General features: G+C 38.6%; 1 protein-coding gene across 2 annotated transcripts in view; it reads left to right on the top strand.

Moving 5' to 3' along the window:
• Nucleotides 1-13,808, top strand: part of FMN1 (formin 1) — a 581,640-nt gene that overhangs the window by 285,177 nt on the left and 282,655 nt on the right. For both annotated transcript variants that reach the window (XM_006831807.1, XM_006831808.1), the window contains 2 exons: nucleotides 2,305-3,071; nucleotides 8,471-8,621. In XM_006831807.1, the coding sequence (XP_006831870.1) occupies nucleotides 2,305-3,071; nucleotides 8,471-8,621 (918 nt within the window). The remainder of the gene's footprint in view (nucleotides 1-2,304; nucleotides 3,072-8,470; nucleotides 8,622-13,808) is intronic.

Here is a 13,808-nt window from a genome sequence, read left to right as displayed (position 1 = left end):
AATTTGGTTAAGTGTTTGACCAATAGTTCAGGGAGGAAATCAAGGCTTGGTTGTGGGGAAAAGGGAGAGAGAAACAAAGACTATCTTGATCACAGAATGAAGCTTCAAGGTACCTTTTGTGCAATTGATAATGGAATTTATGAAAGGCTCAGCAAACTCTGTGTGTAGTGTGTTACTTATTCTGATTAAGCTTTTCCTAGTTTTATGCACATCACTAAACAAAGGTAGAATTATTTGAATTTTATGATTATAATTAAAATTTGGTTAGCCTTTTACTCTTAATATGTTCATTAACAGCAGTATTCTTAATTTACTGTGGTCCGGAAGTAAGGTCTATTGCTTTGCATGAAGTATCTCATTTTACCTTTATAGAAGACTAGAGATGGCTCACTGTTATCCTGATTTTACACTTAGGACACTTTGTTTGAAGACCCAGATTTCCCTGTTCAAGGACATAGAACTAGTAATTGACTAATCCAGGATGTGAACCAGATAGTATGAATGCAAAACTCAGGCATTTAGCACCCTGTGCTATTTGAGAAATATATGGGACCCTGAGCTCTCTAACTCTTTCAGCATTGGCTCCAGTCTGCCTTGTCTCCATACCATATAGAGAGATTATAATCAGAAAAAAAAAACTTTGTCTCTAAATTCTGTTGATTACAGCTATTTGGGAACTGGTTCATGAGAATGACGATGATAAAAGGCAAGCCTAGTTAAAGTAAAATCATTCAAATGTTTGTTTATAATGGTCTTACCTTGCCCTACTAGGCTTTTGGATAGTGTGGTGACTTCAGGATAAGCACTGGACTTCTGACTTCAAGGTTGGCAGTTCATGCCCACAAGTCTCTTCTATGGTAGAAATATGAATTTTTCTGCTCCCGCAAAGATTTATAGCCTTGGAAACCCTATACATGTTCTCTATGAATCAGAACTCAGTGGCACTTATCAACAAAAATATTTCTTTACTTTTACAATGAAAAGGGAATCTGCACTTGTTTATACTTTTGTGTTTTAAGTATTTGGGGCCTGGAATTATAGTTTAGAAATGTCTTGGCTAGCCTTCGGATGACTCTTGAAGAAATGAAGGTGAGCAGAGCTCTAGCCATATATAATGCTACATACTCGCTGTGCTGGGATACAGAAGTAAAGGCAAATACTGTCACCACTGATTACATCTTGTGAAGTTTGTAATCTGATGATGGAGGCAGAAATTAAATGCACTCAAAATGTTTAATTACTGTTCAATTGGATTTGGGAAACTCATAAAATTATAAATTTGATTCCTACTTAACTGTAATAGGCTAAACAGCCTTGAACGCTGGAAAATAAACTAGCTAATTACTGAGAGTACACCAGCTCTTTGCTAATAAGTATAAAACCATAGACTCAAAGTATTGAAATAACTGAAGGAATATGTATGAGGAGGCTGGTGTCTTATTAAATAAATAGAGGTTAAAATGCTAGGTATGTAGAAGGGAGTAAAATAGCAAACTTTAATATACTCAGGATTTATATGCATTTTTATTACTTATTGGTATAGAATAAATGATTATGAAAAAGACAAAAATACTGATCCTGGGGAGCTTTGATATGGTAATTTTTAATAAAATACATATGTAATTCGGTTCCTCCTCTGCAGCTTTTGTACTGGCCTGGAAATCCCATAAAGGCAAACATCCTAGAGATGACTATGAGAATGGCAGCTCCAAACCTATTTTTTTAATAGTTTAATTTTTCCAAATGCAAGCCAATAGTTTAAAAAGATATATTCAAGCATGTCCAATCCGTTATTAAGTTTTGTTTGTATTTGATATTAAAACCAGGTGAAAGTTCTTAGGTGACAAGTTTTATTTTAAACCTTAATCCACGGTAATTATTCAAATTGGATGAAATGACTCTCCTACTTCAACTATTTAAGTCCCTGGAAAATTCATAAAGTGAAATTTATACCCGTTTGGATTCGTGAAAGAATGTCCCTGTGTTTAAGTGGCCTAGTCCAGCCAGGGTGGCACAGGTGGTGGTGGTTATGTGCCTCGGAGTCTGTTTCGACTCATAGCGACCCTGTACAGGGTTTCCGAGGCTGTAAATCTTTACCGGAGCAGAAAGCCTCATCTTTCTCCTGCGGAACAGCTGATAGTTTCGAACTGCTGACCTTATGGCTCGCAGCCCGATTCGTAACCATTATGCTTCCAGAGCTCCTTGGGTGGCACAAGAGTAGTGATGTTTTTCTTTTTCTTTTTGCTATTTATCTTTTTTCTTTTAATAAACTCTTAACTTTTCCCCCCACTGATTTCCCTCCAGGCCCAATTTGAACTTCGAGCCTTTCATATTCGGGGCGAGCACGCAGCGATCACAACAAGACTAGAAGAAACCATTAAGAATCTCAAGCATGAGTTAGAACACCGATGGCGGGGTGGGTGTGAAGAGATGAAAGATGCATGCATCTCCACTGATGATGACTGTCTTCCAAAGACCTACAGAAATGTGTGCATCCAGACAGACAGGGAGACCTTCCTCAAACCCTGCGAAGGTGAAAGCAAGACAACCAGAAGTAACCAAATAGTACCCAAAAAGCTCAATATATCCTCGTTAAGCCAGCTTTCTCCCCCAAATGAAAACAAAGACACCCCTGCGCCACTTCAGTCTGTGGAAAGTGGCTCATCTAATCCTCAGAAGGCAGCGCCTGCCCCTCCTGCCCCACCTCTACCAGCCCTCATACCTCCACCTCCTCCCCTACCGCCAGGACTTGGAACTTTGCCACTAGCCCCTCCTACACCATCTATGAGTGCTGGACCACCACCACCGCCCCCTCCACCACCACCGCTACCTCCAAGTGCTGGACCTCCCCTGCCTCCTCCTCCACCCCCACTTCCTAATGTACCTCCTCTGCCTGCCAGTGGGGGACCTCCTCCTGCTCCAACACCCCCGGGAATTGCACCCCCACCTCCACCTGGACTTTTCTTTGGAATTGGGCCTCCTTCCAGCCAGTGTCCTCGAAAGCCAGCCATTGAGCCCAGTTGTCCCATGAAGCCTTTGTACTGGACTAGAATACAAATAAGTGATAAGAGGTAAGCTAAACTCCCCTTGCCCATTCATAGCTTTTGAATTCCCAGAAATTTTCCCAAGTACTGTTTCACTCTTGACAGCTCAGTATTTACTAAGTACAGCACTTATAGGGAAATGTGGTATAATGAATGCCCTGGATAAGCAAGGCTGAAGTGTTTGAGAGAAAAGTCTGTCTCAATCAGAACTTCCCTATGGTTTAATGTTGGAAGAGATGATGTTTTTAGTCTCAGATCTTTCTATAATAGAAATGGTCCATTTTACAGACTGGAACTGAGGCCAGGGCTAGGCTAGGACTGGACTTCTTCAACATCCCTGCCATTAGTGAGTAATCATAAAGAAATGGAGCCTGAATCAGTATAACAGGTTTACGGAAAATTGCTAGTGTATCTTTTATGATTGTCTTATCTTTGGATAGCATCCTTAGCCATATGGTCTGTATACTTAATAGTGTATTTTCTTTTTTTTTTTTTTTTTTAACGAAAAGAACCAGATGTAGCTGAGTCTTTGTACTTCAAGGCCAGATAGAAATTTCAAAATATAAAAATTTTCCACTTGAACTCTGGTTTCTCTAACTGCTAAATGCACTCACATCTTGTTTCCTTTCTCTTCTTGCCTTTCAGAGAAAGTATTGATGTTTGGATAGCTAGCTAGCGTTTTGCATTTGTGTAAGTTGTTTAGCTGGGTCTGTAAGGCAGCAAGATGTGGTTGTTTGGAAACTTCCATTCAATCCAGGGGTTCAAACTTCCACTTTGAACCCCTGCTGAGAATGTGTCTTTTCACCCCAGATATTCTGAATCTGCAATTTAACAAGATCTCCAGGTGATTTTTATAGATGCTCATCTAGCGCTTATACGCACATAAGAATCACCTGAGGAAGTGTTATCAAATGTAGATTCTGTTACAGTGTATCTGGGGTGAAAATGTAAATTCTCATGAGGGGTGGATCTAGAATTAAACAGTTCATGGCCTGATTTAAACAGATTTGAAACTGAGCTGCTCTGCCTCCACTGTGAGCCTCTCAGGAAGACAAGTGTGAGCTGTCACATTGCTTCATAACCATTCTGTCGTCTAGAAGTTCATTTGTTTGCAGTGAACAGCAAATACAGAACACATTTTGAGAAACTTCATTTTTTTAACTTAGCCCCCAAATCAAAGTGTGGAGGTCAATTTATATAGAAATTTCCTAGGGGGCAGGAGTTATACTGAGCAAAATAACATGCTATTCACAATTAAGTAAAGCAACTGGAAATCATTATAAGAGTACTGGGGAATACCTTTAAATCTAACTATATTATAAACTAAGTTGATTAAGCATCCCCTTGCCTCTCACCAAAAAAGAATGGCCAAGAGTTTATTAATGGAAATCCTGATACTTTTTTAATTTCCCAGAAGAATGGTTAAAAAACATATAAGATGATCTTGAAATTGCTCCTACCATTAACTGAAGTATGAGTATGCCCCTTTCTCCTATTCAAAACTCAGATGACACTTCCTAAGAATTTCCCAGAGTATTTTTTTGAGTCATGTTGCCTTATTAGTGTTCTCAAATTAGTAACCAGTCATTCTAAGATGACGAATCCCACCTGTCAGTCTTCAAGTGGAAAGTTCGGGCTGCATGGAGCTGTCCCACACCTGTGGTCCACTACCCTTCCGCCATTGTGTTCCCCTTGAGACTTCTTTGAGCAATGAACACTATAGACCATAGCAGCAGGGTAATGACAGTACTGCAGGGAAATAGGGCCCTTCTGCCCCTAGTCATTATAGTAGAAAGGCAAGCTAGAGATGAGATAATCCTTGTCTGCCTGTTTCCCTCCTCAGGTAGTTTGCCATTTGAGAAGGAAAACAATTCAATACTTAAGCTTTAATTGGTTTCACCTAAGTCTAGGGCTTCCGCTACAGCAGAATGCTTGTACATCACTTCTCCTCCCCACGCTATCAGGAGCATCCTGCATGGTGAACTTGTCAGCTTTGAGCTTGAGGTTTGAGATGTAAAATGAGGGGATTCCCTTCTCTCATGTGTGAAGATTTCAGCTTCTTCCTGGCATCACACATTAAATCTCTGATTAATTATGGATCATCAAAATATTTTTGTACCTCTTAGTAGAAAAGAAGCACTGGTGCTTCTTTTGAACTCCGATGATCTAAAGCTCCCAGGCATTACTATTCATTTGTGAAAAAAGGTAAACTTACTTTGTTGTGTGTGCCCTTATAAAGCAGGTGAAATGGTCTTTAATAGTTCATGCACTCAAAGGGTTAAATACTTTGTATAATGGACACATTATACATTTTGATGTTTTGGAGGCAGAATACAGATTTTCTTTATTAGGTCCATCATCTTAGATTGCTTTGCAAAATCATCATGAACAGGTTTTATTTTGTTTTTTGTTTCGTTTTGTTTTTCCATTTTGCATTCTTTGGTGACTGATACCTGCTTTCTACAATGGGCAAGTTATAATTAGTTGAAGAAAAAGGGATCTTCATCAAACTATCTTTTTTACTTCCTTAAAGTATTTTCTTCTTCCTCCTCTTTTCTCTCCTGCCTCTTTTGCTCTTCCTCCTTTTTGTTTGTTTTCATTTGAACAAGAATGCTGAGTTCAGTGATTAGAAAACAATTGACCATTGTAATTGAAGGCTTGTTGTAAGCCTTGTTCCAGGGTCCTCCAGTATTGCTCCATTCAATGAAAGCTACCCTCAACTCTTGGAGAGGTGCTGTTCCAAAGTTCTTTTATTCAGTGTTTGAAATAAGCATAGAATCAGTTTTGTAAATGGTAATGAGGTGCTCAATTTGATCCCAAAGCCAGTTTATTCCAGAACATGAGTGAATTATCGACACTAGTCTTCCTGGCCTGAGTTCAGAGTGCATGGAGCTTGGGCCAAACAATACAGGTGCAAGAACAGGGGAATGGGTGCAATTGGAATTGTATCAACTCCTCCTTCCCACAGTCACCTTAGCTAGCTGCTCAGAACTTTGTGAGCTCAGACTAGCCGACTTTAACCTGCTGCATGCTCCCAACTTACTGGCCTTTCAGTCCCAATCAAGATTTCCCTTTCTCAGTACAGCTGAGGTAAACACTTAGATTCAAGGACTTACGTGTTTGTTAAAAAAAACAAACAAAGTGGAAGAGGTGCATGACTGAAGAAGGACCAAATAGATGCACTTCATTGCAAAACCTCTAGCCCTTGGGTCAGATGAAGATTTCCCAGGCAGTTATTATATTATATTTTATAATTTATGTATATTGTATCTGTTGTGTGCCATCAAGTAATTCCAACTGTGTGTAATTCCCTGTGTGACAGAGTAGAACTTCCCAAAAGGCTATCCGTACAGCATAGATCGTCAAATCTTTTCTCCTGTGCAGTTATTGGCAGGTTCTCACTGCCGAACTTTTTGTTAGTAGAAAATTGCTTAACTATTGTACCACAAGGACCCTTTATGTTTTACACACACACACGTGTTGTTAAGTGCCATTGAGTCCATTCCGACGACTCACAGCTATCCTTATCTGGTTTCCAAGGCTTTAAATTTTTGAGTCTTGGTGGCACAATAGGATAAGCACTGGGCTGACAACCACAGGGTCAGTGGTTCAAACCCACCATTAGCTCCTTGGAAACCCTATATTGGGTCGCTATAAGTGGAAACCAACTTGATGGCACGTAAAAACAACAATGAATCTTTGAGGGAGCAGAACGCCTCGTCTTTCTTCCGCAGAGTAGCTGGAGGGCTCAAACCATAGACCAGTGCTTATCATATGGTGCCACCATGTGCATATATATATGTTGTTGTTGTTAAGTGCCATGGAGTCAGTTCTGACCCATAGCGACCCTGAACAGGGTTTCTGAGGCTGTAAATCTTTATGGGAGCAGAAAGCCTAATCTTTCTCCCGCGGAGCAGCTAGTAGTTTCGAACTGCTGACCTTGCAGTTCGCAACCCAATTCGTAACCACTGAACTACCAGAGCTCCATATATCTATCTATCTATATCTATATATCTATATCTATCTATATGTAGAGAGAGAGGGAGAGAGAGATTTCATGAAAAAAACTCCATTCTTTTTCTATGCCATTTTCCATGACCTGTTTTGAAATCCCTTGTATGTGTGTGTTTGTATGCCTAAAAGATTAAAATGTTAGAAAAAAAATTTTTTTTTAATGAAGGAAAGAAAAAGCAAATGTAATCAGAGCCAAAATGTTGTATCTCATAGGCAGGATAGGCCTATAGCCAAGTGTAAACACACAGATCTGAAAAGTCAGCTTTGCCAACAATTTTGAATAAGAAAATTGTCTTTTATATTCAAAAAAATGTGTGGGCCATCCCATATAATTGTATTTTTTTAAAGTTTTTGTAGAGTGAGAAAATATGTACTGTAATGAAGATAAAGACACTTAGGTACTTTAGATCTTAACTTCATATGCTTATGTCTTAAAAACAGTAAATGTGAAGATGAGACCTTTTTTTCTTTCCATGGACATTAGTGTCCTGGTGTGGCACTGTGGGTTAATGTGCCAGACTGCAAAGCCATTTGACCTGCAAGGTCAGCAGTTCGAGCTCACCAGCTGCTCCTTGGAAACCCTATATGACTTGACAGCACTTAACAACAACAACAACAACATGGGCATTTAACATGTTTGTTTTTTCTTAATGATGAAAAGAAAAATAGACATTTGGAAGATGTTTCCTGACTGAAGAAATGGAGAGCAGGAATTTCTCTGCTTTGGAATTTTCTGCATCTTCCTTCTCTCTACTTCAAAATGAAGGCTCTCCAGTCTCTGGAAGACAAAACCAAAAAACACAGTCTTTTCCCACATGGCTGCTTTAGTTGAAATCCTTTTGGGGGATGGTGTTACGGAAGAGGTTTTTTATTTGATTTTCTTGTTATTGTTTTGAGGTTGTTTTTTTTTTGGCGTGGGAGGAAGGTCAATTATTTTAAAATGGGCACAGCTGTTCACACGTTGAAGGTTCTGTGCTGAGTTGACCTGAGCTAATCCTCAAACCATATTGACAACTAGTAGGAAAAGATCCAAAGAGGATCTCATCTTTACTTATACAACTCCATTTTCAGTCTATGCAAGAATATTTAGTCAGTGTCTCAAGTGTGCGTGCGTCCCACAACCTGCCTCCCTAGAAGTCATATTGCAGAATATCTCTAGATCTCTATCTTGGTTTATATCGATTCCTCCAGATCCTTTTTTGGGAATGTGTGTTTGCTTTAGTATCCTATAGTATATTTTACTTTAACAAAGAAGTTTATAATGTGAAAAGAAACTTTCTTTGAAATTTGTTACAATTTTATGTGTTTTTAAAAATGCATTTAGGAAAATGAATTGAAACCATTTTTATTGTTTTGTACCCTCCTCTATTTTGGTTCTTAAGTTTAACTTGTAATTATCTTTTTTTTTTAAGCCAAAATGCTGCCCCAACGTTGTGGGAATCCTTAGAAGAACCTGATATTCGGGACCCTAGTGAATTTGAGTATTTATTCTCCAAAGACACAACTCAGCAGAAGAAAAAACCCTTGTCAGAGGCCTATGAGAAAAAAAACAAGGCCAAAAAGGTATTGCGTGATTATCATAATAGTTGTAATTATATATATGTGTATATATCTATATCTATAGATCTATGTTGTTGTTGTTGCTAAGTGCCGTCGAGTCGGTTCCGACCCATAGCGACCCTGTACAGGGTTTCCGAGGCTGTAAATCTTTACGGGAGCAGAACGCCTCATCTTTCTCCCGCGGAGCGGCTGGTAGTTTCGAACTGCTGGCCTTAAGGTTCGCAGCCCGATTCGTAACCACTACCTATAGATATATATATATAGAGAGAGATCTACATGGGAATTCATTATTTGCTGCGCTGCTGGTTTGCTTTCTCTCTTTCAAAAAAAAAAAATGTTTTGGAAGTTTTCAAATCACAGTGTTAAAAAGAAGCCAACAGTTTGAGAACTGTGTGCTGGCTATTTTAGTCATATTTTCTGAATTTTCAGGCTGTTTTCTTAATTTTAATCATTCTGGTGGAATAAAGTATCAAATTTCATTTGTATTTGATGGGAGTAGTCCTTAGGTTTTATGGAAAATAGGTCTGGTTAGTGTATTTATGAGTGTATTCACTTACCAAATATTTAATGGGAGTTTATTTATGCTACACATTGTTCTAAGCCTTTACCTTACAGTATAATAACCACTCCTTACAGTATAATAACCACTAGGCACATGTGGCTATTTAAATTAAAATAATACAATAAAAAATGGATTACTTCCGTTACATTGGCCACATTTCAAGTGTTCCTCTTATGACTAATAGCTACTGTATTAGATGGGGCAGACAAAACATTTTCATCATCACAAAAGTTTCTATTAGATAGAACTGTATGAATACTTGAGGTATGTTTGGAGGGGGCAAAAAAGATCCCTGCTCTTAGAAAATTTACACTAACAATTGACATTAAAAGCTAAACAACAACTTTTAGCGGTTGGTGGGGAGAAACAGAGCCAGTATGCTGCGGAATCTGTTGGCTCTTCATCAGATTGCCCAAAGGACCATAAGTACTGCTTCCTGCAGACCATTTGAAAATAAAGTTCCATAGAAACAAAAACTATTTCAGGAGGATAATGGAATTCCAGTGCATCTAAAGGCTGGGGCAGTTGATGTCCTCCTGTATAGAGCTGCCATGATTCCTACAGTTGGTGGAACAGCGTATGCCATATATCAGTTGGCTATGGCATCATTCCCAAGAAGCAGGATTGACTTCAATTTATCATTCCAGCAATTGGTTTAGTTTAATTCAGAGCTCTATGGACCAGCAATCTGATAAATACCAGCTCTTCTTTGGGGATCAATATTTATTCACTTGTACTAACTGCCACCAATAAAGCAGTGTTTACCATGAAAAAAAGGACCTCATTCTAAGATGGCAGATTGGGTAGCCATGCAGTGAAGAGCTCCGTCACCAACAACACAGAATACTGGACCAAGCAGGCTCAGGGGATGGTGCTAGAACTCTGAACCACATATAAAGGAATATTTAGAAGATTGGAAGGCTTACAGCTAGAGGAATTTGTAGCAGAATCAAGAAATCCATTGCTTTCTAATTCAAGACACTAAGCTACTCCTGGAACCACCACCTTGGGAGATACCAAGCAGGGGAAGGATCAGAACAGCCACGAACGCCTGACAGAACTGCAGAGATAAGGTGTGAACATTCTTTTTTTGGTACCTGTTCAATGGTCTCTCACTGTCTGCGCACCTCCATTCTGGTGACTAGAGGGGATGCCTGAGCGAATGTACACCCCACCCCCACCCCTGGAGGGTTCTACTATGCAGGCCCACATCTCCTTGAAATTTAAAGTGACAATTTCCACTTAAAACTAAACGGCCGCCACTCATCTCTCAGTTTGTCTTACTGTGGTTCTAAATACCAGCAGGATCACCCATGGTGGGCAGGTTTCAGATGAGCTTCCAGACAAAGACAGACAAGGAAGAAAGAGTGATGAACTACTTCCGAATATTTAAACACTGAAAACCTTATGAATAGTAGAGAAACACTGTCAGATATAGTGCCGGGAAATGAGACCCTGGCACTCAAAATGCGACTGAGGAAGACTTGCGACAAAATGCGACAAAGTAGACTTGACTGTGATAATGCGAATGGAGTAAAACCTGTGGGAGAAAAGCCCATGGGACCTTCATTTGCTGATGGGGCACAACTCAAAATGAAGAGAAACAGTTGTAAACATCCATTGAAAATCTGAACATGGAATGTACAAAGTATGAATCTGGGAAAATTGGAAGTTGTCAAAAATGAAATGGAGTGCATAAACGTCTATATCTTAGGCATTAGTGGCCTGAAATGGACTGGTATTGGCCATTTTGAATCTGACAAACACGTGGTTTACTATGCTGGGAATGACAAATTCAAGAAGAATGGTGTTGCATTCATCGTCAAAAAGAACATATCCCGATCAGTCATGAGGTACAACACTGTCTGTGATAGGATAATATCCATGTGCATACAGGGAAGTCCAGTTAATACCACTATTATTCAAATTTACACACCAGCTACTAAAGCCACTGAGAATGAAATAGAAGAATTCTACCAACTTCTTCAATCTTAAATCAATCAAATATGCAATCAAGATGTATTGATCATTACTGGTGATTGGAATGCAAAGGTTGGGAGCAAAGAGGAAGGATCAGTAGTTGGAAAACATGGCCTTGGTGATAGAAATGATGCTGGAGAACGCATGATAGAATTCTGCAAAACCAATGATTTCTTCATTTCAAAAATCTTCTTTAGACAGCATAAGAGATGACTATACACATGGACCTTACCAGATAGAATACATAGAAATCAAATTGACTACATCTGTGGAAAAGACGATGGAAAAACTCCATATCATCAGTGAAAACAAGGCCAGGGGCAGGCTGTGGAACAGACCATCAATTACTCATATGCAAATTCAAACTGAAGCTGAAGAAAATGAAAACAAGTCCATAAGAGCCAAAATATGACCTTGAATATATCCCACCTGAATTTAGAGATCATCTGAATAACAGATTTGATACATTAAACACTAAAAACCGAAGACCAGAAGAGTTGTGGGATGATATCAAGAATATCATACATGAAGAAAGCAAAATCATTGAGAAGACAAGAAAGAAGGAAAAGGTCAAAATGGATGTCAGAAGACATACTGAAACTTGCTCTCTGTGTCCATAACATGAGACAGTATCTACTCATAATGTTATTTTAAGTGATGATTAAATGAGATAATGTATGTGTCACACTCAGTGCCTGGCACACTTTAACAAATTACATCTGTTCATGTTTTTGCTACTGTTGTTACCTACCACTGATGTGGTTTCTCTGAGTTATTTTTTTACAGTAGCATAGATGCGAGATTGTGGGAAAAGTATAGAACTTGATTGTGCTGTTGGCTTGTTGTCTAAACTTGGGCTTTTTGGACTTATTGTAGAACTTGGGCCTTCTCTAGGCCACCATTCCTTTTCTTATAAACCAGGATTAACAATATCTTAGTCTACCTAACCCACCAGAATATTGTGAAATTCAAATCTAAGAGAGTTTGCAGAAGTGTTCTAAAGTGTATATAAAATTTAATGATGTTATTATCATCAATCCTTCCTTCTTAAATTTAAGAGGGAGTATCATGCATTGATTGATACATTAAGTCATGCTATGATTAGGAAAACAATATAAAAATATCTGAATGTGATTTTCTATGAATCACATCAGATTTTCCCATGGACTTGAATCAATGGATAAAAATTCTGATCAGTGCTTCTGATCAGAAACATTGCTGGAATTGGATTTTAATAAGGAAAATAGGATCCCTATACTAACTGAATATAGAGCAGATATTTTAAGATCATATAGTTCACAGAACAATTTGAATTTTTCTAATAAAACAGTAAGATCCAATCAAGAAGTCAACCGATATGAGACTCATATAAAATTGAGATAAATGAGCCTTGTAAGTCGCCCAGCTTGTAGAATGCCATCTGTGGAAACAGACTATTTTTCCTCTATGAAAGCAAAAGGAGATTCTCTTTCTTGTAAAAGCTGCCTCTTCCAGGAAGACTTCTGTGATTAATGAGAAACTCCGTATTATATTTAGCTTACTTTTGTTCTGTTTCTCCTTAGATTGCTGTTGTTCCTTTTATTTCTCTCTGGATGCTTGGCAACATGTTGTTTACTCATAAAGCTCATTATTTCTATTTTGGTGAATGAGTCTTTGTTTTTTAAAACATGAAAGTATTTGTTTGTAGAACATCAAAGCATTTGGTCATGTGTTATTTTTTATCTCATAAATATTTGCAAGTTCAACAAAGGATTTAACTAAGGTAGTTAGTACTTGATGTGTTTATTTTGTTTCTCTGTTTGAGGAAAAAATAATATCCTTCATTTGAACTCCCTAATCTGATTGAATGGACTCTTGGTGTGGCACATTTGGATTAGCACTGGACTGTGAATCACAAGGTCAGCAGTTCAAACCCACCCGCTTCTCCTTGGAAACCCTATGCAGGATTGCTATCAGTTGGAACCCACTTGACAGCACTTAACAGCAACAATAAGGATCTGATTGAATGGTGGGGTTGCAAGTTACTGCAGAGAATCTGTGTCTCTCTGCAGTCCCAGTGTTGTGGTTAAGTGAGGGCAGAAACGTGGTTCTACTGGGCTTTGAAGTCATGAAGTTGCTTGATTTCAGTTGTCAGTACACTTGGTCATCTGCTTTAGAACTGAGGTTTAATGTGTTAAAGAAAATAATGAATCAATGCCATAAAACTTCAAACTTGCTTCCTGTGAGCTTTCCCTACATGCAAGTGACCAGATTCCCAACATCCAGATGGATCCCTTAGTCTCTTCCAAGGATCAGATGATCAGATACTTATTTTCTTTTCTCTTGAAATGAAAATGAAAGTAAATGTTAAAGGTTTTAAGCAGCTGAAGATACGTAGTGTTGGAGGCCAATTCCTTCAGTTTAACCAGAGAATGGGTCCCATCTTAGATGATGCACACACACATACACACATTTAGAGAGAGGCTGAAACATAGAAAGAACTTTTGTCAAAGATGAAAAAAAAAAAAAAAAAAAAAAAATCCAACACGATGAGTTTTGAATGTAGGAGCCTGGTCAAAGTTTCCATCACTTTCACTGGCTTAGAGTTAGCCTGTCAAGGAAATATATATGAGTCCCTTGGTGGAACAAAGGGTTAAGCACTTGGCAAC

The sequence above is a fragment of the Chrysochloris asiatica genome, unplaced genomic scaffold (genome assembly GCF_000296735.1).
Source record: "Chrysochloris asiatica unplaced genomic scaffold, ChrAsi1.0 scaffold00004, whole genome shotgun sequence".
Lineage (NCBI taxonomy): Eukaryota > Metazoa > Chordata > Mammalia > Afrosoricida > Chrysochloridae > Chrysochloris > Chrysochloris asiatica.
Note: the sequence above shows the minus strand (reverse complement) of the source record. Positions and strands in the feature narration are given on the sequence as shown.